This window comes from Gavia stellata, chromosome 21, assembly GCF_030936135.1.
Source record: "Gavia stellata isolate bGavSte3 chromosome 21, bGavSte3.hap2, whole genome shotgun sequence".
Lineage (NCBI taxonomy): Eukaryota > Metazoa > Chordata > Aves > Gaviiformes > Gaviidae > Gavia > Gavia stellata.
This window is the reverse complement of record NC_082614.1, coordinates 4460312-4484869: the sequence shown is the minus strand read 5'-3', so window position 1 is coordinate 4484869 and position 24558 is coordinate 4460312. Positions and strand designations below refer to the sequence as shown.

The 24558-nt window shown below is 51.3% G+C and overlaps 1 protein-coding gene across 1 annotated transcript in view; it reads left to right on the top strand.

Annotated features, from left to right (window-relative positions):
• MSI1 (musashi RNA binding protein 1) overlaps positions 1–23744 on the top strand; it is a 29183-nt gene extending 5439 nt beyond the window's left edge. Inside the window, exons 5-15 of the mRNA XM_059827548.1 lie at positions 120–161; positions 1956–2048; positions 12900–12948; positions 14975–15057; positions 15687–15804; positions 17406–17486; positions 18776–18832; positions 21715–21783; positions 21909–22063; positions 22566–22631; positions 23610–23744. Coding sequence (XP_059683531.1) covers positions 120–161; positions 1956–2048; positions 12900–12948; positions 14975–15057; positions 15687–15804; positions 17406–17486; positions 18776–18832; positions 21715–21783; positions 21909–22063; positions 22566–22607 — 789 coding nt within the window. The 3' untranslated portion in view covers positions 22608–22631; positions 23610–23744. The remainder of the gene's footprint in view (positions 1–119; positions 162–1955; positions 2049–12899; positions 12949–14974; positions 15058–15686; positions 15805–17405; positions 17487–18775; positions 18833–21714; positions 21784–21908; positions 22064–22565; positions 22632–23609) is intronic.
• Positions 23745–24558: the final 814 nt, after the last annotated feature.

Below are 24558 nucleotides of genomic sequence, written 5' to 3'. Positions count from 1 at the left end.
CTTTGGGTTTTTAGCAAGGTGCCATGTGGGCAGAGACAGCCATGTGCATGGAGGAAACCCTGCATCTGTAAATAGGCAGCAAAAGTGTGTTCACCTGTTCTTCCCCACATCTCTTTCAGATTGACCCGAAGGTAGCGTTCCCCCGCCGAGCACAGCCCAAGGTAAGCATTGCGGGCAGCCCTTGTCACTCCAAAGGGTGAAATTCGTGGTGGTGAATCTTGTCCCTCTGTGCAAGGTTGCCAGTGCATGCAGTGGAGTTGCTCCCTGGGGTTTGCTCAGGACTCACCTGGAGCGGGAGCTGCTGTGCTGCACCGCAGCGTGACGCTCTGCGCTGCAGTGCACTCCTGGCAGGCTTGCAGCGCAGCGCTGGGGGTTTGCCTAGTGCTGGAGGAACCAGGAGTAGTGCTGGAGGAACCGGGAGGCCCCTCGGTTGTACTTTAGGATGCATTAGTTAGAGCTGGTGAAATAAATGCTGCCCAGGGTGAAGTTAGTCTTTCCAAGATTGCAGCCCGTGTCTGGAAGTTTCAGGCCTAAGGAGATACCGAACAGCTCCGTGGTGCGATGTGATACAGGTGGAAAGAGGGTTGTGTGTGTGCACGTGCACGTGTATGAATAGGTGTATGGCAGAGAGGGGGAGAAGGATTTCATTTTGTGAAATGCCCTTGTGTGCTTCAGCAGTGAAAGAGGCAGGAGGAGTTTGGTGTTGGACTTTATCTACAAGAAGCTCTGGCATCGAAATGTGCCATTGCAAGAACTTTTTCCAGGTGTGCAGCTAGAAACTTTTAACTGAGCAGCCAGCAGCAGACTGGAGACTGCCTTTAGACTTTGGGTCTCCCTTTAACTTTGCTCTTGGGGTTTTAAAGTTTAGAGTCTGTATTACAAGTGCTGTCATGGGAGAAAGAGCTGGGGAAAAGCAGTGTTGAGAAGCAGAAAGGGAAGAGGAGACTGGTGCCGGGAGGGAAATAAGGGGGATCAGGCACTGAGAACAATTGGTGAGCAGGTATCCCGAGTAACTGGAGCCAGGAAGCACATGGTAGGAATTGGGTTAATTCCATTAAGCAGTTTGGTGACAGAAGGTGCTTTAGTGTTAGAACGGGCTGCTCTCCAAGCCAGGGAATTGCTGCGGATTAGCCCTATGCTCCTTGGGGTAATTAGGACCATGTGTTCCTCTGAGAGCAGGGGTGTAGCCAAGCAGCTAAGGGGAGGATGCAGCTGGAGAGCCAGTTCAAAGGATGTCGGTGTGCTTCAGCCTGGCAGCAATGGCCCCTCTCAGGGTAGTTAGTTTTCCTCCTTGTCCCAGTTGCATGAGTGACAAGTGGCAGAGGGATCTTCTCTTTGCCTTCTTGCAAAGGCAAAAGCGATTTAACTGGGAGTTGACTGGGCTCCATTTAAGTGACTGGGGAATGGGTGTGAAATGAGGCTTACTCCATGCAAGATGGGATGCTTTGCAATTTGCGAGCTAGGAGGGCGAAGCCTGGGGAGCCTATCTGTGCTGGCAGGCCTCCTGCCCATCTTTCCGCTCTGGGAAGCAGAGCAAGCATCTCTGGGGGAGCCTGGAGGAGGCTGGCTGTGCAAAGTGGCAGGGCTGCAGGAAGAGCTGGAGGGCTGGGGAGGGGACGGTCGTGCCCCGTGCCTTCAGGGTGGTGTGAAGGTGCCAAGAGAGTAGCAGCAGGTTAGCGAGGGGAGAGGCTGGTAACGTGCTGTTTGACGATGAGGTGGTGGCTGAGCGCTGGCAAGCACAATGGGGCGGCGCAAGGGCGAGAGTGTGCCTTGGGGTCCAGCGTGGGACAGACCTGCTGGCCGTGTTTGGCCAGGGGGCCTCGAGAAGGTGGAAGCTTGGCTGCAGCAAAGGGGCAGGCGCTTCCCGGCAGCGGAGGGGAGTTAGTGGCCTTTTGAGTCTCGTTCTCCGCTTGCTCTGGGTTTATTCGGTGAATTCCTGCCCTTCCATTTTCCAGATGGTGACCCGAACGAAGAAGATATTTGTGGGTGGTCTGTCCGTGAACACTACTGTGGAGGATGTGAAACAATATTTCGAGCAGTTTGGGAAGGTAAGTCTCTTGAGCAGTGTTGGATCAAAGCTGTTGCTTCTGGGGCAAAAAGGAGTTTTTTGAACTTCTGTGGAGGTCGGATTAGGAGCCTGCAAATCTTCTGCATGGGGTTAAGTAGATTCAAGGTCAGTTACAGATGCTGGGTGGCTGTAATGTCTTTGTAGGGGCTACAGCCAGTGACTCCTGCCCTGTGTTGATTTGGAACAAAGAGTTTGTGCTTGCTCCTGGAGTCTGTAGGACCTGGGCTAAGGGAAATGGTTTTCCATTTTTTCCCTATCCAGAGGCCTCTTACAGGCATTTTGGTCCTACAGTTTTGCAGTTTGCTTAAACGCTGGAGGAAGGTTTGTAGACAGTCCTAACAGAGCGGCTGCAGCATCAGAGCTGTGATTTTGGCCTGTTTCTAAATCTAAGCCTCCTTGTGATGGATATTTTGGTAATCCTTTATTAAAATAATCCTTTTGGTCCTGAAACTTCTCCTGCTGAGTCTTGGGCAAGTGGTGATGTTGGTTTTGGACGTTTGAAGAAAATTTGGCACTATGGGTGTCTCTTGTGTTGGTCTGACTTTTCTGTGCCAGCTGGTGGCTCAGGGAAGGATGAGCTTCTGTGTATTGAAGTCACTTGTGCCGTGGTCCGTGAAAGCCAGGTGTGCAAATTGTGAGTCAGGACCAAATCGGAGGATAGAAGCGGGCTCAGTCTTGGCCCTTCAGTCCCTGTCAGGAGGTTCTGAGCATCCCCAGGAGCAATCTCAGTAGTATTAGACTGAAGGATCCCAAGATTTTTAATGGGATTAGGAACTGAAGGGGATCTTTGTACCCAAATGCTGAATGTGGTCACCTCTGGGGCAGGGCACTGTGACTGCTTCACTGTTGTTCAGTGGTGTTGTGCATAGGTTTGCTGTTTGGGGAAGGAAGTGTTGGATTCTGTAGCTGTTGGGCCCTTCCTGCCCGGCTTGGGGGGCAGAACACAGTTTGCTGGGCGGTAAGCTGGCCAGGACGTTGCTGATAGCATCATGGATCTGGAGGAAAGTACTACAGAAACTGTAGAGTGTGAGGGATGAAGGCTTTGGTATTAATTTTCTTCTGAAAGATCCTGCAAAAGGGTGATGTTATGTTAGGGCACATTAATTGGTGAAAGGAAGGGGAGTTTTGTAACTGGTTTTGCCATATCGTTGGAACTTTTGGGCGAAAAGTTTGGAACGTTTTCTCAGTACCTTTGTTCAGCTTCTGAAGTCAAATCTGCATGTCCTGGTGTGCTATTGTGACTGCAAAGTGGGAGTCCTTTGTATTTCTGTTCAGTCCTAAGAGAAAGTGGCAACAGCAAAAGTGGTCAGATATCCCCATGTTTGCTAGCTGTTAGCTCTGTGTGGTTTTATTTTCTATTAGAAATAAGCAAACTCTGTGGTGTCCCCAAGAGCTTTTACATGGTGTCACTGAAGGTGTTGCCACTAAAGGTGGTGGTGTCCATGTGTCTGTGTAGTCTGAAGGTTGTTGGTTTGACTTGCATGTGCTTCTGCGCTGCTGATGGATGTGTTTGATAGGAAAACAAAATGTCTTGGGTGTAATCCCTTTTTAACCTTCACTGTACCTCTGTTAATTTGAAGCAGAAGCATGTCATGTAGCACTTGCTTTACAAGCGGTTACAGTTGCTCCAGTTTGAGAAGTACTTTCTGGTTCTTTTGGGGTGTTACGCTGTTATGTTCTTCTTGTTTAATGGTCATGCGCTGATAGGTGTCCTGACGTCAAGAGACTGGCAAGAACTGGTTGCATCAGATTGTTTTCTTGGGACTGGGCAGAAGGGAGAGTTCTGCGTAGCTCAGTGCGATTCATTTCCGAAGAACCAGCATCCCGGACAGCATCCAGGGCTCAAAATCTGCATGAGGCTGATGCAGCTGGCCTCTTGGCTCTGTGGAGTTTCCGTGGGAGAGGTCAGGGCTGGTCAGATTGACTCTCTGTTTTTGGGGCAGTTTTCTGACTCATCTGGCCATTTCAGCTGAGGAGAGACTCCTCAGAGCTCTTGTATAAAGCATCGTTCCTGGCCTGTAACCATCTTCTAGGCTAAGCCTCAAGTAATTCACCGAAGGCCAGGAGAACTGTTTCCCTAGAAATTCTCTCCAGTTGGTAGCTCCGTATGGCTGATGCGCAGGATCAGTGGGAAACCGCGTTTCAGAGGAAAGCCTCCGTGGCCATCAGCTCTGGGGTTCTGAGCTCTGAATGCGCCGCTCTGTGGTTTCTAGGGCTAAGAAAAGACTGTTGCCTTCAATTTCAGATAAGACTCATGGAGAACATGATTTTGGTACACAGGCTCTTCTGGTGTTTGTTTATGATACTCTGGAGCCTCCTAGCTTTCAGAGGTCTCCAGGATCACTTCTTTAGAGGTACTCTTGGCACCTGACTCTGTGGTCTTCATCTCCTCAATTTATGGCATCTTTGAGAGGTGGTGAAGCTTCAGTCATGTTATCCCCATCTTGGAAAGCCTGTCTGAAAAAATATTTTCTAAGTCATTTGGGCCAGTACTACTTCTGGAATTGGATTGGGACTGTGTGAAAAGGAGTTGTTAAGGATGACCTTTAAAGCATTTCCTTGGAGGACTTACCCTCTGAGGAAAAGGCTTTGTCTATGTTCTCTCTTCTGAGCGGCCCCGCAGTTTTCTAGGATTTGGCAGGAGAAAAATTGCTCCTCTTCCCTCCTGCCTGTCCAGGAAGGCATGGGAACGCTTAGGATCTAGAGAGGAGAGAGAGAGGAGCACCAAGTCATCCTGTCTTGATTCCTCAAGATCAAAATACCAGGTTCCTTGGTGTGATTTTTAGTCAATCTTTGAGAATCTGGTGGCAAGCTCAGTGTGGATCTCCGCTTGGATCTCAGCTTCAGGGAAAGATCATCCTCTGCTTCTGAGGACAAGGGAGTACAGACTGCTGAATGGGTTTTGCGTGAAGGTTATCTTCCAGTAACCCTCAGGCTGCAAGCCTAAGCATGTGTTAGATTTGCCACCACTTAAGGCCTTTAAATTAGGATAGATGCTTTTTGAAAAATACATTTTAGTCCAGACAGAAAGCATGCACATGCTGTAGGAATTACGAGAGGAAGTGCTATGGCCTGCAGTACAGACGAGGTCAAATTAGATTATCATAATGTTCTCTCCAGTCCAAATCCGTGAACTTCAGTTTGCAAATCTACCAAGGTAGCTAGTGTGGGTGCATCTCGGGTCAGAAACAACACATCTTGCGTGTCCATTAGCAGGAAAATACGGAAATTTGGTTGGGCTGGAGATGAAATGGTTTCCCATTTCATAAAAGAAAATTCCCAAGTCTGATTTTTCTATTTTGGCATTTCCTCTTACTCTCCTATTTTTGTTTTGTTTTCTTTCCTTGCTGTTTCCAAAACCTTCTCTCAGCTTTGTAAAATGGAAGTGGCAAAAGAAAAATGAAAATGTGTGAGGAGGAAATCCCTGAGTATTACTTGAGGATAAAGGAAGAAAGGGAGAGGCTGGCACCCCAGTTCTTCATGTCAAAATACTTGGTTTTAACAGGCACAAAAGGTGAAGCGTCAAAGAGGATCCCAAATACAGTGTGAGTTTCTCTGCTTCAAAGAAGGATTGCTTTATATTTTTTTTCTTCCAAAACTGTGAATGAAAAAATATGGGCTGCTGTTTTCCTGAGGAAGAAAATAAAAAGTTTTTTTTTTTAGTACAGTGAGAGAGACTGGGAAGTGCTCTCAAGCTGGCTATGATTTGTCAGGTGCAGCTGCTAGGGCTCTGAATGTAGCAGGATCTCTAGGAAACACTTCTGGCTCCAAAACTCGAATCTCTCTCAGACGCAAGCTAAGGCCGTGGACATGCTTTCTAAAGGAGATTATTTTTTCAACTGTAGGACAGAAGTCCTGGAAAGAATTGCATTCACAGTGTGTGTAGCCAAGTGTCTTGGCTTAAGTTGGATGGTGTTGGAGATCTTTAGACTGCACAAGGAAGTGTTGCAACAGCCTCTCTAGATTCAGGCTACCACCTTCGCTGAAACAGAAAGAGAGGAGGAAGGTATCTTTCACCTACCACCTCAGGCATAGCTAGTCCTCTGTCTAGTTCAACATGTACGAGGATGCCTCAGAGGACTTCAAGTCCCAGCTTCCTCCTTTTCTATTTCAACCTATGGGAACATGTTGTTTTGTATTATTTTTTTGGGGAAAAAGGGGTTGTCCATCAGAGTAATTTCTTTGGACTATTGGGTCTCTGATCTTGTAAGCAAGGTTATTTGTTTCAAATCATAACTGAAAAAAACTCGGATCACCTTTCTTTTTCAAGGGTTGGTCTGATGAGGTTTTGCAGTAGAGAAAGTCAAATAAATTGCAAGAACAAATTGGCTCAGAACAAATAATGTCTTTTTGTCATGGAACTTATCTAAGCTGTGAAATCTTTGCCCCAGGATGTTGTTGCTAAAATTGGCATAGGCTCCAAAATGATTGGACAAATTCATGGAAGGTCTTTTAAATACACAGACACCCCTTTTGAGTTCAGGAAATCCCTGAATCACAAATGGCTGGAAGATGCTGGAGTATTCTGGGGTCTATCATAATATCCTTGCCTTGTCTTTATCTTATTCCAAAGGTGTCTGTTGTTGGTTGGTATCTTGGGGGGTGTTAGGACCTCTGCTCTAACTTGGTGCAGCCAGTCTTTTGTTTGTCATTAGGAGAGAAGTTGGTCCTTTCAGAAATTAGAAATGCAGAGGTACCGGAAGAAATGGGGGCCTGGACCCAATTCAGATGTTTGAACTCATGGTTTTCTTGTGGGCTTTTACATTTTGTGAAGCAGAAAGTGCAAGAAATATATTCACAATGACGTCTTTGCATGACTCACTAATCAGTTGTGGCTCCAAAGGTGCTTGAAAAGTGCTTAAAAACAGTCTGCATTTCTCCGTGGACCTGAAGGTGATCTGTGTGTGTGGATGAGTCGGTTATGAAAGCTCAGCCTCTCTGTGGGGCAGATTGTGCCCAGAGAGAGATCTGCTCTAAAAATATCCTGGAAGCAAACAAGAAAAAAGATCTGCTGAGGTCCAAGGGCGATTCTGACCTTTAGGCTGCCATCTAATACTCAGGCCAGATTTTGGACCGTTTGCCTGAGACAGGTGACTCTAGTCCTGTCCCGACCAAGAGAAAACCACCGTATCTGAGGTGCTGGATTTGATGCTGGTTTGCGTGTCTGTCACAAATGCATATTCATGTACACCTGCCAGAAGAATGGTGTGGTTGACTGCGGTATATGAAATGAGATTTCCCTGCTGACTAATTGGAGAACCCTTAGATACTGATGGGGAATTTCTGTGCTTATGGTGGGCATGATTTCCCTCACTTTGGATTGGGAGAATGTTAATTAATTAATCCTTAATCTGATGCTCTCTGGAAATTTTGGGTATCAAAGCTACTTGTCAACCTGCTGTGGATTTCCAAACTGGATTTTGGATTTTCTTCCACAGATCAGAGGGCAATTTATGCAAATTCTCACGCGTAATATGGTTGCAATGAACAGATGGGGAGGGGAGGAGAAGGGGAATCTGATCACCTCTCTTGCGGCAGTAGGCAGTTTGGCTTGTGGTAACAATGCCTCTGGAACAAAGGGTTCTCTGTGCTCCGCATCTGGTAGGCGGATAGCCAAAAATGCTGTAGCAGTAATGGTCATTCAGGTCTTCAGTGTTTCATTTGATATTTGCCAGGTGCCCATGGCGCAGTGTGAGAGCGGGCAGGAACACCTGGACAGGCTGTCCCGCTCAGCTGTGGCACGGAGCGGGCTCTGCCCCTTGCCTGAGTCTCATTCCCACAGTTTTGAGAACAGCTCTGCAGAGTGGGGTAAGAAGGGTCCTTCTGGCGCCGTGTGGGCCCAGCTTGCCTGCTCCCTGGAGCTGGGCTCTGGGTCGGTGTGTCCTCCTCCCCAGGATCGGCCTGTCCTGTTTGAGTAGCTGAGAGAACCTCACAGGGTTGCTAATGCCCTCTCTTGACAGGATGGCCAAGTAGTTTCTAGATGGTTTGGTTTATATTTGCCGTGTTGAAGCTGTCTCAGCAGCTATTATTCTTCTGCCTGATTTTTCTACAAATATGTTGCCATGGTTCCTTCTAGGACCAGCTGAGCCATCTTTAGTTGCTGTTCAGGTGGAAGATGCCCATCTCTGCAAACCCCTTGCTTGAATATTTACAACTTTCTTCAAGATCTGCCCATGTGGAAGTGCATCCAACATTTCTCTCAAGCCTGTGCTGGAATTTATTTTTTTTATTATTTTTTTTAATCTGCAGGAAGCTGTCATTGGCTTCCTTCTTTGCAGACACTCATGACTATCCCAGAAAGATTGAAAGATATTAGAGTGGGTGGGACTAAGCCGTTGGAAAAAAATCATGCCTTTTGGGCAAGGCCAGGTGGATCATACTGCGTTCCGTTTTGATAGGAAATGCCTCATATCTGTGTACTTGAATATTTTGGCTAGGCTGAGGGCTGCTTTGATGGAGAGTCTCTCTCTGAAACCCGTGACTGTCACTTTTCCTGCCTGTCACCACCACACTGCTCTCATCAAAACCAGGTGCTGGTTTGAGAAGGGCCTGTCTCCTTTTCTCGGGAAGGTGCTGCTTGCTGCCCTCCTGCAGGAGGTCTCAGCAGTGGCAAATCCTTGGAGGATTAGAAAACCTTCCTCCCCAGGGACAAACCTTTTTTCACTTTCTGAATGTGTTACCTCCACTGAACCAAAGCCTTTATCTTTCTTCCACTCCCATTTGGTTTTACAAAGCCAGAGAGCCGCTGGAGACAGAATTGAGAGGAGGACAGCTTGGGTTTAAGGTTCAGGAGTGTGGTACCTACCCCCAAACTGACGAGTACTTGCCAAAGAAGTTGTCTCCTGTGGTAGGGTTCCTTGGGAAGGATACACCTAGAGAACAAGAGTCACTGCTCTTGGGGCTCCCTCTTTTTTCCTTGATGTTTTGACCCTCGTGGCTAAACACGGGGAGAGCCATCATTCCTCAAAATTAACAAACCTTGAACTTCTAACCTCAAATGTTGGATAACTGCAGCCTGGACCAGCAAGTTAAAAAGTTCCCTAGGAGAGAGCCTTGACCACTAAGCTAAATAGTTTTCTAGTAAAGTGATCTGCTTCTTTGACTATGTTTAAAGAATTGAAACAAATATTTATTTAAGGGGGGAAGAATGGAGAGAAAAACCATTTGCCCAGCAAAAAAGCCTTTGTTAAAGTACAATTATGATCATAGACTATTTCCACACCCTATTAAAAATGAATTTAAGGGTGTTCCTGAAACTGAAAGTGCTATTTTCCACACACTTCTCCTACATCCAGTTCTGGGGTAGTTGAGCTGTTTTGTCTCTGCAAACCATTGGGCAACTGGCTGTCCTGCTGGAGGGCCTAGACCCCCTTCCTATACCTGTTCCCCCATCCTTCGTGACACCGCACCCCTGGTGACACCGCACCCCTGGCTCCGTGTGTCCCCTCAGCCCCTCACAGCCCGACGCTGCCTCACAACCCGCCTCAGCCCAGGCCCGCTGCCTCCGTCTGGGGGAGCGAGGCAAGATGGCGCCTCTTTCCCACCAGAAGCAGGGCCAGGACGAGGACAAAGGCGGTGCGGGAGGGGATTGGCTGTGAGAGCGTACTCTTTGCGGTGCGAAGCCCTCGTGTGTGATGGTGGTTGGCCTGTGATGACCTGCGGGAGGGCGCCCGCCGGGGGCCTCAGGCCCCCGGCGGGCGCCCTCCCGCAGGCCATCACAGGCCGCGATGTGTGTGAGGGCGCCGCCGCTGGCGGGGCGGGCGCGGGGCTGGCGCAGCGGGGCGGCTTTGTGCGCGGCGCTAATCCGGGCGGCAGCTGCTATTGGCGGCCGCGTTGCCATGGCGACGGCCCCGCCGGCGGCCGCCTTTGTTGGGGCCCGGCGCGGCCCAGCCGGGAAGGGCCCGGCGCGGCGGTGGTGGCGGCGGAGGCGGGGGTGTCGGTTCGCCGCCACAATAGCCGCCCGCCGGGGGCTGCCACTCACTCCTGGTTGTGGCTGCGGGGTCGGTGCGGGCTCGGCTTGTCTGGGGCTGCCGGGGTCTGGCCTTTGGTGGGAGCCAGCCATGGTACCTCCGTCCCCTCAGCGGTCAGCGCTTCGTGCGAGCGTCTGCCCGGGTGTTTGGGTGGTGCTGGGCCTCAGGGACCCCTGCGAGCTGAGGCAGCTGGTCCCCATCCCCTCCCCTAGCTCCAGACTAGGGGAGGTGATGGTAAAAGCTAGGAGGGATCTGGCGTGAGGCCAGACCCCCTGGGCAGGGTGCTGGAAATGGCCACTCCCTGTGGACGCAGTTGAGGCCTTTCTCCTGGCTCCGCAGTGTGCTCTGGTCTGCAGCCTGTCCCGGTGGCCTTTGTAGGCTGTAGCACTAACTCTGCACCCCCCCGGGTTGCAGGGCCCTGCTTTACCTCATGACACTGGCTGTGTGCTGTCTGAGACCACCCAACTCATCTCACCTGTTGCCTTGAAAGGAGATGAGAAGATGCTCAGGTATAGGTTTTCTTGGCAATAAAAACTACCAGTTGTAGCTATACATAGAGTTGGGGCCCTAGAATTGAGTGAATGGGGTGAGACTGTTTCACATGTTACGTGTATATACACATAGGTATCTGTCTATCTTAGATTTAGTTCATGGCAGGAAACAGCTTTCAAATAGAATACGTGTGTTATTGTCAATATGTTTTTGCAAGACGAGTACATTTTGGGGTTCTGGGTAGGCACCTGATCTCAAAGCACCAGCAGAAACTTGGAAAAAGGCTCAGATGGAAGAAGGCTGCAGCTTTTCTCTGGGTACACAGTTTGGGATAAAAAGGTTGCATGTCTCCCAGCTCCGAGTGCTCGAGCGCTGCGGGAGCGCCTGGCCGTTGCCCAGGACGGTGGTTTTGTGTGTGGACGCGCACGGGGCTCTGACATTTGCAGCTGCTACGGCTTTACAGGCTCTGGGAAGAAGAGGTTGTTGCTGGGGCTGGCCGAACAGAGTAAGTCAGCAGCTGGGCTGTGCTCGTCCCTGCTGGGTTTTTCTTTCTCATGCCCATCTCGTCGTGATGGGTTTGTGGGCTCTGGCTACCTGAGTTGAAGCCTTCAGGAGCAGCACTGCCGCAGAGGGCTGTTGACACAGCTTTCTCCCAGTGTTTACTGGGGAGGAGGAGGACAGCTACATGCTCAGCCTTTCTGAGGACTGGATGGAGGAACGGATCTAGCTTAAAAAATGAACAAAACCAGGCAGTTAAACTTACTGAAATATTTCTAAGCCATGTCAGGTTTCCCCCCAGTTGTTCACAGTTGTCACAGTTGTTCTGGCACCGGGAAGGGAAATGGTGCAGGGGCAGGAGCGAGCGGCGATGGGGAATGGCACTGTGATGAGCTTCCATCAGCCCCCGGCTCCCTGGTTGTGTTGTGGGAAGCTGCTGAGGAGTTGTTTCAGGTCTGTGTGATGTCTTACGTCCCCCATGGCTCTGACGGGATGCCTGGCACATTTCTCAGGTGGTTGTTGCCTTGGCCGAGGGAGGCTGAGCTGGGACGGGAAGACCCCAGGATGAGCGGGAGCCAGATTGTCTGTTGTCACCTGGCTCTTGCAGGGTGGACGTGTTCGACAAGCCCAAGGGCCTCAGAGATGATCTCTGTCTGCTCGTGGTGGCACTGGAAATGTTAGAAAGGGCTCCTTCAATCCTCGTGGCACTGAGGTGGAGCCGGGTGTCCCGTTTTGTCCTGGGTGGGCTGAGGCTAGGAGCTCTCTCCCTTCCCTGACTGCGGTTGTGGGCTCTCCATGAGTGAAGCCAGAAGCTGCCTGCGCTGGGATATGGGCAATGCTCTGCCATCACCAGCGGGCTGTTCCGGAGAAGGCAGCAATGCAGATGCTTCCCAGGGACATGGCAAGGCAGTAATCCTTCCAGGGAGTCGGGGGTGCATGGGGCTCGCTGCTCTGGGAGCGGCTGTCTCGCACGGAGGAGGAGGAGGAGGAGGGCCGGGGCAGCTGCTGGCCGGAGACTGCCGCTGCCTCCCCTGAGCACTTGCATGTCCAGTTTCATAATCGGATTAAGGCAGCGGTATTAGAGAGGAGGGATGGGTCAGTGGGACAGGTTTACACTGGGGCTTACACGGAAAGGATTGAAGTGTATTTTTCAACCCTGCTCGGCCGGACCTGCGGAGCGGTGCAGATGCGCCTCTGCAAGGCAACACCCAGCGGGAAGATGGGGGGGAAAAGTGGCACCAGGCGGTGATGTGCTCGCCGGGGAGGAGAGCAGCCCCAGGCCGGCTGGGGGATGGGATCTGGCCGCCCCTCCCCCCGGGAAGGCAGCCCTGCTCAGGCCTTGCAGTAAATTTGCTCTAATTACAGCCTCCAGCAGTGGGAAACCTCACTTAGAGGAAAGGCTCCTCTGGGGTGGGGGCGGGGGCGCTTCCCAGCTTTCCCAGGCAGGCTCTGTTGTCTGAGGCCTCCGCTTCCCCTGTCGCTGGGAGGCCCCTTATTCCTCTCCCCTCTCCAGCTTTGCTTCTCTCCCCCCCTTTAATTCTCCTCTCCTTTGAGGCTGGGATTTGGGAACAATGCCTTCCCTGCTCCTTGCCCCCCGGCTGGAGCCGCTGGCAAACAATCCGGGTCGCTTGCTGCCAGGGGCCAGGCCGAGGGGGCTCAGCTCGGCAGCACCTGCCCCGGGCTGGTTGTGGCAAAGGGACGTGCCTGGTGTGGTAGCTGATGTGTGTGTATGTGCACACCCTGTTTCTTTCTTGGTGATGGGAGGTCTTGTCTTGATCCCCTCTGGTTTGGGAAGGGGAAACTCTGTGCAAATGTGTTGGAGGATGCTCGTGGCAGCAGCAATAATCTGATCCAAGCCCTTCTCTTTGCAGGTGGATGACGCGATGCTGATGTTCGACAAGACAACCAACCGACACCGAGGTGAGAGTGGTCTTCTGGCCATAGGAGAGGGAACTGCGGGAGGTTTGCCTCCTGCCTTGCATAGGGAGGGGTTAGTATCCCAGCAGCAGGGCATGCGGGTCGCAGCTGCTCTTTATCTTGCCTCCAGTCGCCCCATCCTTTTGCATCTGCATCCTTTACCAGCGTCCCTTGCAGCACAGAGGGCTTTTGTCCAGTGCGTTTCCTGTGCTGTAAACTCGCGGAGTTGCAGATATGTGAGAGGAGGTGGCCCCCCTCCCCTGCCCGCTTACCTCCGTGGCTCCAGCCTTCAGTGTGTGTCTTACCTTGTCCCGAGTAATCTGAGCTCTGGGAAAGCTGACACGAGCGCCTGAAGAGTGCCTGCCTCTCACCCCTTCCTCGGCTCGGAGCCTGCTTGTGCTCCCAGGTCACCTTTTCTTACCCGAGTCTTGCCGGTGGAGTCTGGTTACAGGGTGGGAGCAAGGCTGTAATATTTGTGCTATCCGGACCCAGCCCACCCATGGGCATCCCTGCCTCCTGCTTTCCCGGTGAGTCTTCAGACTTACTGCCCTGGAGTGTGGCAGGGCTCGACACTAACAAGCATTGCACCAGCTCACAGATTTATTGGCAACAACTTAACCCGCAAACTTAGCTTTGGTGTCTTCCAAATCAGGGCCAGTAACAGCCCTATGCTGGGCCACTCTCATGTCTGTGTTATGTTTGAAGCACTTCCAAGCACCTCTGCCCTCCGATCAGTGAGGGAATGCTCCCTTCTGCTCTCGCTACACTGTGTGCCCTTCAGGTTTTTGCTTTTTTCTAAAGCCGTTAGATCTATTCTGCCTGCCTGGCCTAGGATGTTGTTCCAGCTTCATCTTAAAAGGGAAGTGTTAACCCCTGTTCCTCTATGCATGCCTCCCAGTCACTAGTCCAATTAAAGAGTTGTCAGGCGTTTGGAAGGAGCAGGGAGAGCTGCTAGCCACTGTGTTGGCAGCGTGGGGCTCTGTCCAGGGCGCAGCAAGCCTGATGGGGGTCTGATGGGGCTCAGGACTGGTTTTGGCATAAGGGTTTTGCTCTTGTACTCAAGCCCTGCCGCTCGTGGGTGTTGAGGTGTAATGGCATGTAACTACCTGGGCACAGCCAGACGGTTTATGGAGAGAGACTTTTCTGGCAGTATGGAGAAGAAGTGGGGTTCTGGACAGCAGATCCCTGTCTGTTCTTAAAAGTTATTTTAAAGCACCATGGAATTGGCCAGTTCTGGAAAGCAGAAAGCTCTGCTTAATCCCAGCTTGCTTGTAAGGCAAGCTTAAAGACATCCTCCCACCTGCCTCAGTTTTCCGGAAGCGGCTGCAGTCAGCTAAGAGGAGTTTAGTCTGCCCACCCGAGCTGGTCTTTGCCAAAACTGTCAGCAAAGGGGCTGGTGAGAGAAAGGCGGTGTGAGTGTGGGCCAGGGGCCAGGAACATCCTGTCCTGTTTTACCCCAGATACTAACCTTACTTTGGTGAAACTTTGCAAATCGCTTTGCTGGTGTGTATCTGTCTTGCTCTATACAACTGCATTGCTGATATTTGCCTGCTTATGCAAGGCTTTGTGACTGGTGACTGAAGAGGGAACGTGCAGGGTGTTATTGCTGGTGGGGAGCGTTTAGCCAGGATGGTGATGTCCTGGCAAGCAGCTGTTCATTTCTCCACCGACTTTCTTTGTGTGAGTGTCTTGTCTGCCGGGATCCTCCCCAGCATTATCAGCCATGTGGTTTGCCTTGCAAATAGCAAAGTTTAAAAAAAATGTACTTCATTTTGAGAGCAGTTGGGTTCAGAGAGGGTGGGAAGTACAGGATGAGGAGGAAAGGGCAATCTATAAGGGGATGCTCCTGTTCTTCTTGTGCATAAAAGCAGGATTTGCTGGAGAAGGAGGATGAGCTGTTTTAGAAAGGGCTGATTATACCATCCTAGAAGCCTGTGGCTCCTTTTCTCCTGCCAATAAAAGGATGTGGGTAGTGGGTGCAAACTGCACAGAGCTCTGACCTGATCAAGGAGTTTTGCCTTTTCTTCAGGTTTTGGGTTTGTCACATTTGAAAGTGAAGACATTGTGGAAAAAGTGTGTGAAATCCACTTCCATGAGATCAACAACAAAATGGTGAGTGGGGCAGAACCCGGGGGAGAAGGGACAGACATGGGATGGAGAAGGGGGCAGTGGCACAGGGGCAGGGTGTGAAGCACTTGGGTCCCGACGCACTTGCTCTGCGGTGGGGAATTGGATTGAGTCTTTTCCCTAAAATCACAGCAGCCACCCTGAGAAAGAAACTCACAGCGTGGAGGTGAACCACCACAATACTGAGCTTTCGAGGAGAAGAGCTAACTGTATTGAGGAATTGTGCAGTACTTGGAGGTTTCAAAGTTACATGAAACCTCTTGGTGGCCTGTGAAGTGGGGCAGGTTTTACCTTTATTCAGAAATGAGGAAAATGAGGCTTTGAGGGCCAGGCAGAGCGTCAAAGACAGCACCAGGAGGAGAAAAGCAGTGTTTGAGCTCCCCATTGCCTGTGGTGGCTGCAGAGTGAGAGGGAAGGCTGGCAGCATGCTGGCCGGAGGCAGGGACGGACGCTAGGGAAGGACAGCGGGACAGGCTGGTGGCGGTGGCCAGGGCTGGGGAGTGCTGTCATGGCGGGGCAGCCCTGCCTGGCCTGCAGCTGGGGTGCTGCCTGAGCTCTGTGGCAGCACTCTGTGCTGGTGGCACCCGAGCCTGATCCTTTCTTTCTTGTGGCAGGTGGAGTGTAAAAAAGCCCAGCCAAAGGAGGTGATGTCCCCAACGGGCTCGGCACGAGGGCGGTCCCGAGTCATGCCTTACGGGATGGATGCCTTCATGCTCGGGATCGGCATGCTGGGTAAGCCCGAGGACAGATCTCCTCCCCGGCTCCCGGTCGTGCCAGGCTGCAGCTTAGAGGTTTTATTCCGAGAGCGGGCGGTCAAGGGCAGCTCTCCCTGGTGCAAGGCCAGGGACACTGCGGGGGCGCCGGGACCTGTTTGCGATCACAACTTGCCCTCTGGTGGCACCTGGAAAAACTGCAAACTTGTCACTGCTGCCCTGCGACAGCCGGAGCTGGCGGGATGCAGCCATGTGCTGGGCAGCTCTCGCCCTCTGTAACTCCGTTAATGGTCCCGCAGTGCCATAGCTTATAGACTGTAGTTCTTTAATGGCAGTCGTGGAATAGGATGTAACTGCATAGCTGAACCGACTGTGGAGTAATCTGTGCCCAGGCATCTTCCTCCCGCACTTCTACAGGCTTTCTGATAAATCAGTTCATTAGAGCCCCCAAGCTTCCACTTGAAACAGTGGTCCATATAAATGTCCTTACTGCCACTTAAAGACTATAAAACTGCCCTTAAAGTTCTAGTTAAGCTTTGTCTCACTTTGTTCTCTCCCTCTCAGGAACAGCAAGTATCAGTATTGCAAGGAAAACCATACACTTATCGTGGGACTGTCTTGTAAGGAGAAATTAGTGATAAGCAGGCTGAGTTTCATGCCTATCAATGATTCCAAGGAAAATGTGTTCAGATAAAAGATTCAAAAAAGAAAAAAGTCCTTTGTAGCCCCCACTTCCAGGTCTATAAACCCTCGTGCCTGGATCTGAGAGTCAAGCATGATCCTTCCAGCGCGGGTGCTGTTCCTCCCTCTATTCGCTCTAGCCGGGCTTGTGCTGAACCAAGAGCACACTGTTTGCTGAGGATCACCACTGGTGTTGCTGGGCAGGGTGTACTCAGCCTGGCTCTCCTTGCTAAGCCTGCCAAGTAGCAGTTCGTTACTGAACAAAACCCCAAAAAGGGCATTTTTTCCCCAATGTTTTCACTTGACTTATTGAAGGAAAACAAATCTCCAGCCTGTGGTTTTAGGTTTTGCCTTTTCTAAGCCATCTGAATTTAAAGCAGCAAGGCTCAAGCTGAGTCATTGGGAAATCGACGTACTCATGCCTTGGAAGATCTCAAATCAAATACTCATCTCTCAGTCAGTGCCCTGCATTCTCACAGGCTTGTTCTGTATATGTGGTCAGCTTCCTAGGGAATGGCAGGAATTGTCCTCCCACCTGGCATCAGGAAGAAGCGCTCTGCCTGCATTCGCCAGCACTTCTAGTGCAAAAGTGACTCAGAGCTATTCGGCCATTCAAATGCCCCCACCTCCCTGATCTTCTCCTATTTGTAAAACCAGCTGATGCATCAGAAAGCCTTAGTCTGCCGAGCTGTGAGTTTCCGAAAAGGAAATATCCATGTCCTTACATGCTTGGAGCGGGGAAAAAATTAAACAGGCCTGCTAAAACTCTTCTGCAGACTTGCACGCCTGCAGACTCTGCCCGGCAGCTTCCTAGGGTTTCTGCTATTAGCCCTATTTGTGCTTTCTAACAGTAATTGTCATGCTGCTCGTGAGCAGCCAGGCACTGAGGACATGGACCCTGCAAGCTTGCAGTAACAGAGCCCTTTTCTCTTCCCCCAGGTTATCCAGGCTTCCAAGCTGCCACCTACGCGAGTCGAAGTTACACTGGCATTGCACCTGGCTACACTTACCAGTTCCCTGGTGAGTGGTGCTCCCTGCTTGGTTTTTTGGTCTGCCTTCAGGTGACAGGGGTCCCTGGCATGATCTGTGACCCAGGCTTTGCCCCTTTCACCCTTTCCCCTGTTTGGTCTTTCTTTAAATTGGAGACGGATGTGAATGGGGGAGGGGAGAAGCCCTGGAATAGGTGGGAACAGCCTGTCCTTCATTAGGATTATCCTCACACTCCAGTGGCAGGAAAAGCCCAAGGCTGCTCTGATGCCCTTTATGTTAGCCTCCTCCGTAGGGCTGCTGCTGTGACACAGAAGGGCCCCTGCAGCTCTGCCTGTCCCGCTGCCTTTGTGTGTGTCTGCCTCTCTTTACCAGAGTTGCCACCTCTCTGAAAGTAGCACAGAATTTTAAAACATGGCTTTCCATGGGGCAGGGAACTCCTAAGCACCTGAAACACAGGTGCCTGCAACGCTACGGTTGTGTTCTGAACAGCGCCTGGACCACTCACAGCCTCCAGAAAACATCTGCTGGGGTGGTGGGCTGCAGATCCCCTGCAAACTGGGTGGTTTCAAGCTCCCAACCCTGCCATGTGCTCAGAACACGGACTCTGCAATCAATGGCTGCAACCTGCCGTGCCGCAGCTGCTCAGAGCTTTCTGGGGCCTCTTCTCCCTCCCATTCTCTGCGAGGCAAGGGAACGAGGCAGAGCACACTCAAGGAAAAGACTGTCTTGCTATTTTCTAGAGAAGTGGCAACTCCGAGCATCCCTTCCTTACTCCATCCCTCAGCATGATGGTTTATATATGAAGTCTTGATGTTAGGGGCTGGGAATGGGAATTTTCCTCTTCGCCTGAGGCGAGCCCAGGCTGACTGTGGCTGAAAGTTGCTGTTGCCTCCTAGCTGTCTGGAAGCTCTCCGTGAAGCCAGTTTATGGGTCTCAGCTGTAGGGGCTTCAAGTGCCTCGTTGTAAACCCATGCCCAGATGAGTGTGGCACTTACTTAGCAGCTGGCATGGCAGCCAAGAGGTCAGATTGGATGGGTCACAGAGCGGTGCTCCAGGGCAGACCTGAGGCTGCACAGTGAAGCTTGCACTTGCCCTGCTTTGGCCAGATTTATTCTAAGGATAAATGGATCCTTTCAGTCTCCAGGGCAGGAGTCCAGCACCTTTCAGCACCAGTTATAAATTAGTTTAAAGAAGGCACTGGCCTGGTTGTGCTCTGGCTGCAAGCTGCTCCCCCAGTGGACCCTGGCTGCTGTCTCTCTGTGGGGTCTCCCTCGGGGGCGTTTGACGAGTTCCTAAGCTGTCTTGCATTTCATTTTTAGAGTTCCGTGTAGAGCGGACCCCTCTCCCGAGTGCCCCCGTCCTCCCTGAGCTCACAGGTCAGTCCCGCTCGTTTCCTAAACTCACAAGCTGGAAGGGGAGAAGGGGGCTTTGGGCTGTTCCAGTGGTGTTGCTGCTCCACAGCCTGGTGCAGTTAGACTGGAAACGTTCCTTATTTCCTCTTCCATCTGTACGAGCTCCACCCCAAGCTGGGGCTGGAAAGATGGAGAGGCAATCAGAGCCATGTGTATTGCCTCTGAAAAGGGCAATGCAGGTCATACCAATTGAAGGCATGTAATCCTTAGATGGCCTTTCCTGCTGCTTGCCTTGTTTTTTAGCTCCTCGCCCCAGGCTGGGTGTAATCCAGATATGGAAAACTGCAGAGAGAAAGATGACTTCTCAAAGGTCTACAAATGACCTTAACCTGAGCTGCTGCAATGATGAGATTTGGAGTGCTGGGAGGAGGGAGAGGGTGTGGGGACACTTCTGGTTACTCTAATCCCATTTCCCTGTGCAGGAGGGGCTGCAGGGAATGCTCTCCCTGCTCCAGGTGGTGCAGCTCCCCAGCTACTCCCAAATGGGCTTCCCAGACAGAAGCGAGCGTGGTGGGACTCTACAGTAAAGTCCTGCAGTGCTCCTAGGGAACTGTGGAATGAAATGGAGGCAGAGGACCATTCTTCACAGACTAGTCCTGGCTCAGTGTCCTCACAGTGCAAATACCCTTTGGTTGTGTGCAGTGTGTTCTCCCTAGGCGATGCTCCTTCTGTTGGCTTTCCCTTCCATGGCCATGTTTTCCCCAGCTCTGTCCTGTCCGTGGTTTTTGTTGTAGAAAAGCAGCTTTGTGTAGCACCCTGCTCCCCATGTGTCATCTCATTTCCATGGTGTTCCTCCTCTCCAGTGCTTCTTGCCCCAACCTATTTCAGGGTTTGAATCTCTCTGCAATGAGGGTGTGGAGAAGCTTCCTGAGAAGCTCTCCTGGAATCATCAGTACAAACAGGCTTGAAAGGGGGTTTCTGTGGCACAGAACTGTGTCGATCCTCAGGGAGTCTCCGCTCCTGAGGATGATGAGGTTAGCAGCCACCAATGAACGAATTGCCCCGAGGGAGGTAGGGGGAGACTAAATCCTAGCTCCCTCTTAATAAAACCCTTCCCTGTCCCCCACCTCTGAGCCATGCAAAGGAGATGGGGGTCCAGTATGTGTTTACATGTGTCTTTTTCAGCAAAACCCATAAAATTTGTAGAGGAACGTTGGTGACTTGGCAAAAGTGCTTTTCCCTCCAGGGTCCACCCCCAGCTGCACTGTGCCACTTCCTAGTGGAGGTGAATTGCCCGGGACCTGGCTGTCACTGGCGGCTGGGGAGTACCAGGGCTCTGTACAACAAGAAGTTATTAATGCTGCTGTCCTGGCTGAGTGCCATGTTAGCTTACAGTCCTGAGTGTCTCACTGAAGTACCAGCTGGGGATCGTGGCATTCTTCCCTTCCCGTTACGCTTACCTACTGTTAAACAGTCACTGTGCAGCCTCTTGGCTAGGCCAAGAGCTGCGATTCCCATGTATAGGCTGGAGTTGGTCCCACGAAGGGCAGGGCCCCCTTCGTTCCTACAAAGGCCCAGCGAGCTGTGCAGTGCTCGAGGGCCCTTGTGCCTTCAAGTGGATGCGTGTGTGTAAATGGGCTGCACTTGATGGGCTTGGCAAGTGGAACTGAGATGAGGGGATGGCACAAGCAGGGATGATTGCTCCAGCATGCAGGGAGCTAACATGCAGGTGCTTTGTCATCACAACACAAACATGGTGTTTCAGTAGATAGACTGCAAAGGCAAGAAGAGTTTTTCCTGGAAAAAGAGCTGGAGTCTTTTTGAGAAGACCTGGCCTCCTTTCTCAGTAAAACTGCATTCATTCAGCTGCGTGTTAGGAACTTGAAGCAATGATGGGGCAGGAGGGTGGCTGCCAGCAGCCTTTCCTCCCGCAACAGCATCTTTGGGGATGATGCGAAGCAGCAACATGCGCATGTTGGCCCAGGGCCTGTAATGAGCGGCTAACCCAGATATAAGCCTCGTATGACGTTTGCTTGAAACAGGCTGGTGCCTGCTACTAAATATTCCCTTATAAGCTAGTCTGGGTTTCAGCCTTAACGCAATTGATTTGTTCTGACCTCTTTTTATGGTGCTCTAAACAGAATCACGGTGAATTTCACATTCAAGCATGAAATGCTGACCCAGTCATTTTAAGGGCAAAGAGAAGCATACTGGCTAGATGCCTCCTGGCCCGAGGGCTGGATGCCTGTGGCAGTAGGGTTGGGAAATAGTTGCTACATATAAATTAAGACTTACTGTTTTAATTAAGCCATTTGTAGTTCCTGCTCCCTAGGTATATGTTCCGTGCTCTTCTACAGCGAACAGCCAGGGGTTGAGCAGTTCAGGAGCAAAACTCAGAGTGGGGAGGATGGTGCATCTTGAGCAGAATAGAGAAATAAGGAGAAAGAGGCTATTAAACTGTTACTCAAGAATAGTACCAAGGGACAGAGAGGAGGGGCTGAGCCTCAGGATGCTGAGCTGCCAGCTGCTGCGTTTCTCCACGTTTACAGCCAAAATCTGGATCTGTGGCTTCTGATGAACTGCATCTTGCAAGCTAAGCAGCGACAGGATACATCTGAAATTGTCCACTTTTGGTTCAGCTCTTCCATATTGTGCCTTCAGCTGCTCCAAGGGGTGGACTTAGAAGAGCATGGCTAGTGAGTTCCCCTGGACATTCGCTGTGCAAAAGGTTACCAATAAATACAGGGCTGTGCATCCCTCTATCGTCATCCTCAGATGTCCTGTGTGATGCACTAAGCTGATACCTCTGTGTGGGCCTGGTATTTTACCGTGGGAAATGAAAGCTCCTGTTGAGGAGTTTCCCGTGTAGCCACAGTGCCCCTGAGATGCCTGTTCTTCTTTTCCAGCAATCCCCCTCACTGCGTATGGACCAATGGCAGCAGCAGCGGCTGCAGCAGCTGTGGTGCGAGGGACAGGTAACTGCCACTTTCCTTCCCAGCGCGGTGTCCTGTCACAGAGGTTTGCGACGGGCTGCGGGAGGGGGGTGGGACGGGGTTACATTTTTGGGATCTTCACTCTGTAGTTTTGCTGCCTCCCATAGGTTCCACCCCCAGTCGCACAGGTGGATTTCTGGGCACCACCAGCCCTGGGCCGATGGCAGAGCTTTATGGAGCCGCCAACCAGGACTCAGGGGTCAGCAGTTACATCAGCGCTGCCAGCCCAGCCCCGAGCACCGGCTTTGGCCACAGCCTAGGGGTGAGTGTTCCCTGTTGGGCTCTATGCAGGGGGAGGAAGGTGGAGAGTGGCATGGCCAGGGGAAGGGGCTGCATCTCTGCACGGTGAGGTGGAGGTGAGCAGCGGTGGGCAGCCCCCTCTCAGCCCACAGCCTGCTTTCTGGTTAAGAAATACCAGCCACCGCAGCATCTGCCATGTCACCACTGAGCCCTGGACCACAGACGGATGGTGCAGGATGCAGCAGTTCACATGGAGCCTGCATTTCTGGGCTTCGCTGGCTCTCCCTGACCACCACGCAAGGTCCTAATCTCCAGACCTTTCCCTGATCTGGCCCTGACTTCCCAAGAGCCTGTCTTGGCCGTGATACAGTGTCCTGCAGGGTGATGTGCTCGTTAGACCTGGCACCTCCAACTGAAACCAGCTCTCCCCGTATCTGGGCCATGACTGAATTTGTTGTGGTAGTAATTCTCCTTCGCTTTTCTTTTGTTTGTTTAAGAGTGGGGTTTTAATTCTTTCTTCACAGGGTCCCTTGATTGCAACAGCTTTTACCAATGGGTATCACTGAAGCTGGGGACCAAGGAGGCAGGAGGTAAGAGAGCTTCGAACAGGAATGGTAATGAGAGGAGTGATGTTCTGAGCTGGCCCCTGTGCTGGGGCTCTCGGCAGGAGCTGTGGATGTTGCTGTGAGGCTCACCGGCCTGACCCAGCCTGCGGGAGGAGTCCTGCGGCCAGCCTGGGGCTCTCTTCTGCACCAGAGGCTTGGCAGGTTGGCGGCTGGGAGCGCTGTGGAGAGATCGCTTGATGTCTGGGTGCAAAGGGGAAGGAAATGGGAGCACTGACAGAAAGAGGAAAGGTCTGCAGGGCTGGCCAGAATCACAACCTGGTGGTGATCCTGAGAGACAAGCTTGGCTCACCTATGTGGCTGGGGAAGCCTCCTCCATGCAACTGGTTGTTCTCACTGCTGCCGAGACCACTGTCTCTGGGGAGCAAGGTTATTCCTCTCCTGCCTGGGAGAAGGGCAGAAGGAAAATCTGAGTCTGATCAGTTCTGTTTCTGGTCCTCGGATGGGCCTGAGAGGGAACTGGTGGATGGTCTCTGTTTGCTTTGTAAATGTGGCTGAAGTTAGCTGGCTTAAAATTAAAATTAAAAAAAAACCCCAGCTTTTCAAAAAGAAGGGCAAAAACTTGCAGGGAAGGGTGTCCAGACAGGAGCCCACGGCAGCCTGGCAGGGCTGCACTGAGCTGAGTGCTGGGGAAGCAGCTGGACCCCGCTATGTCCCAGGCCTCCTGGGGGCCAGGAGTGCCGCAGGTCCAGGCAGGCAGGCAGGCTGCACGGCGTGTGGGGCCTTGTTTCCCAGGCCTGCACATGGCCATTAAAGATGGAAGCATCTCTGTCATGCCCCGTGACTGTGCATGTGCTCTGCATCTGTGAGATGCAGAGCAAGTCTGTGTTGGGGCAAGTTTGGGTATCGAGTATTTCTGTCAGAGCACACGGGAAGAAAACTCCAAGAGAGAAGCTGTTGGTTGTTCTAGATCCTGTCCCTTCCCTCCCCTGCTGTGTCCCGCAGATTCCCCAGGGACCGAACAGAGGACAGCGGCTGGAGGATCTGGTGAGCCTCGGGGGATGAGCCAAGGTTACCTTTTTCTTGAATCAAACTGCACACTGCCGGCTGGCTGCCAGGCTCCTGCCGCCCTGCCCTGATCTCTCCCTTTGACCAGACCACACTGGACTGAACCCAAGGAGATCATCTCGCTTTCTTACTAACCACCGACGGTTTACGCTTCCCCCCTCCCTGCCCCCAGCCCACCGATTCTTCTTTTATTTATTTTATTAGCTGTTAGTTTTATTTTTTTATTTTATTTTTTTATCTTTTTTTGGGGCTACCCCTTCTTTTTGTTGTTTGCTCTTTCCCGAGCTAGTAGACATATTTTATGAATTGGCTTTGTGATTGTGTTAGGTAGTTTTTATTGAGGAGTATTTTTATTTGGCTTTGAAACTGTTTTGAATAATTTCAACTCTGTTGTTGTTGTCGTCAGTGTTTTTAAAGCACGGTATGTAACAAGAATGCAGTTCTGAAGGGAAGAAAGAGACACAGAGAGAGCAAAGGCTGAGAGGAACTGATGTATTTCTATTTTTTTTAAAGAAACTGTTTTTAATTGTTTCTGTTTTGTAAATGTGAGGCTTTGAAAAGTGTGAAACTCCAAGATCCGAAAAAGTTGGACATCGCTATGGAACAAAACAAATGTATATTTTGCTAAGTGAAAAACACTATCCTTACAGCTGAAAGATTTTTTTTTTTCCTAGGTTTAGTTTTACGTGGGGTTTTCCTTTTCCTCCTGTATAATATGTAAATATCGCGAGCTGAACCTGGCTGCCGCCTGCAGCCTGGCTCCAAGGAGCAGCTCCAGGTCCTGGACTTGGTGCCGCAGTGTGAGCAATACTCTCCAGCAGAATCCTGACAGGACTCCGTTCTTTTTTTGTACACCTTTTACTGTAAGATTTTAAGACCTCTGATG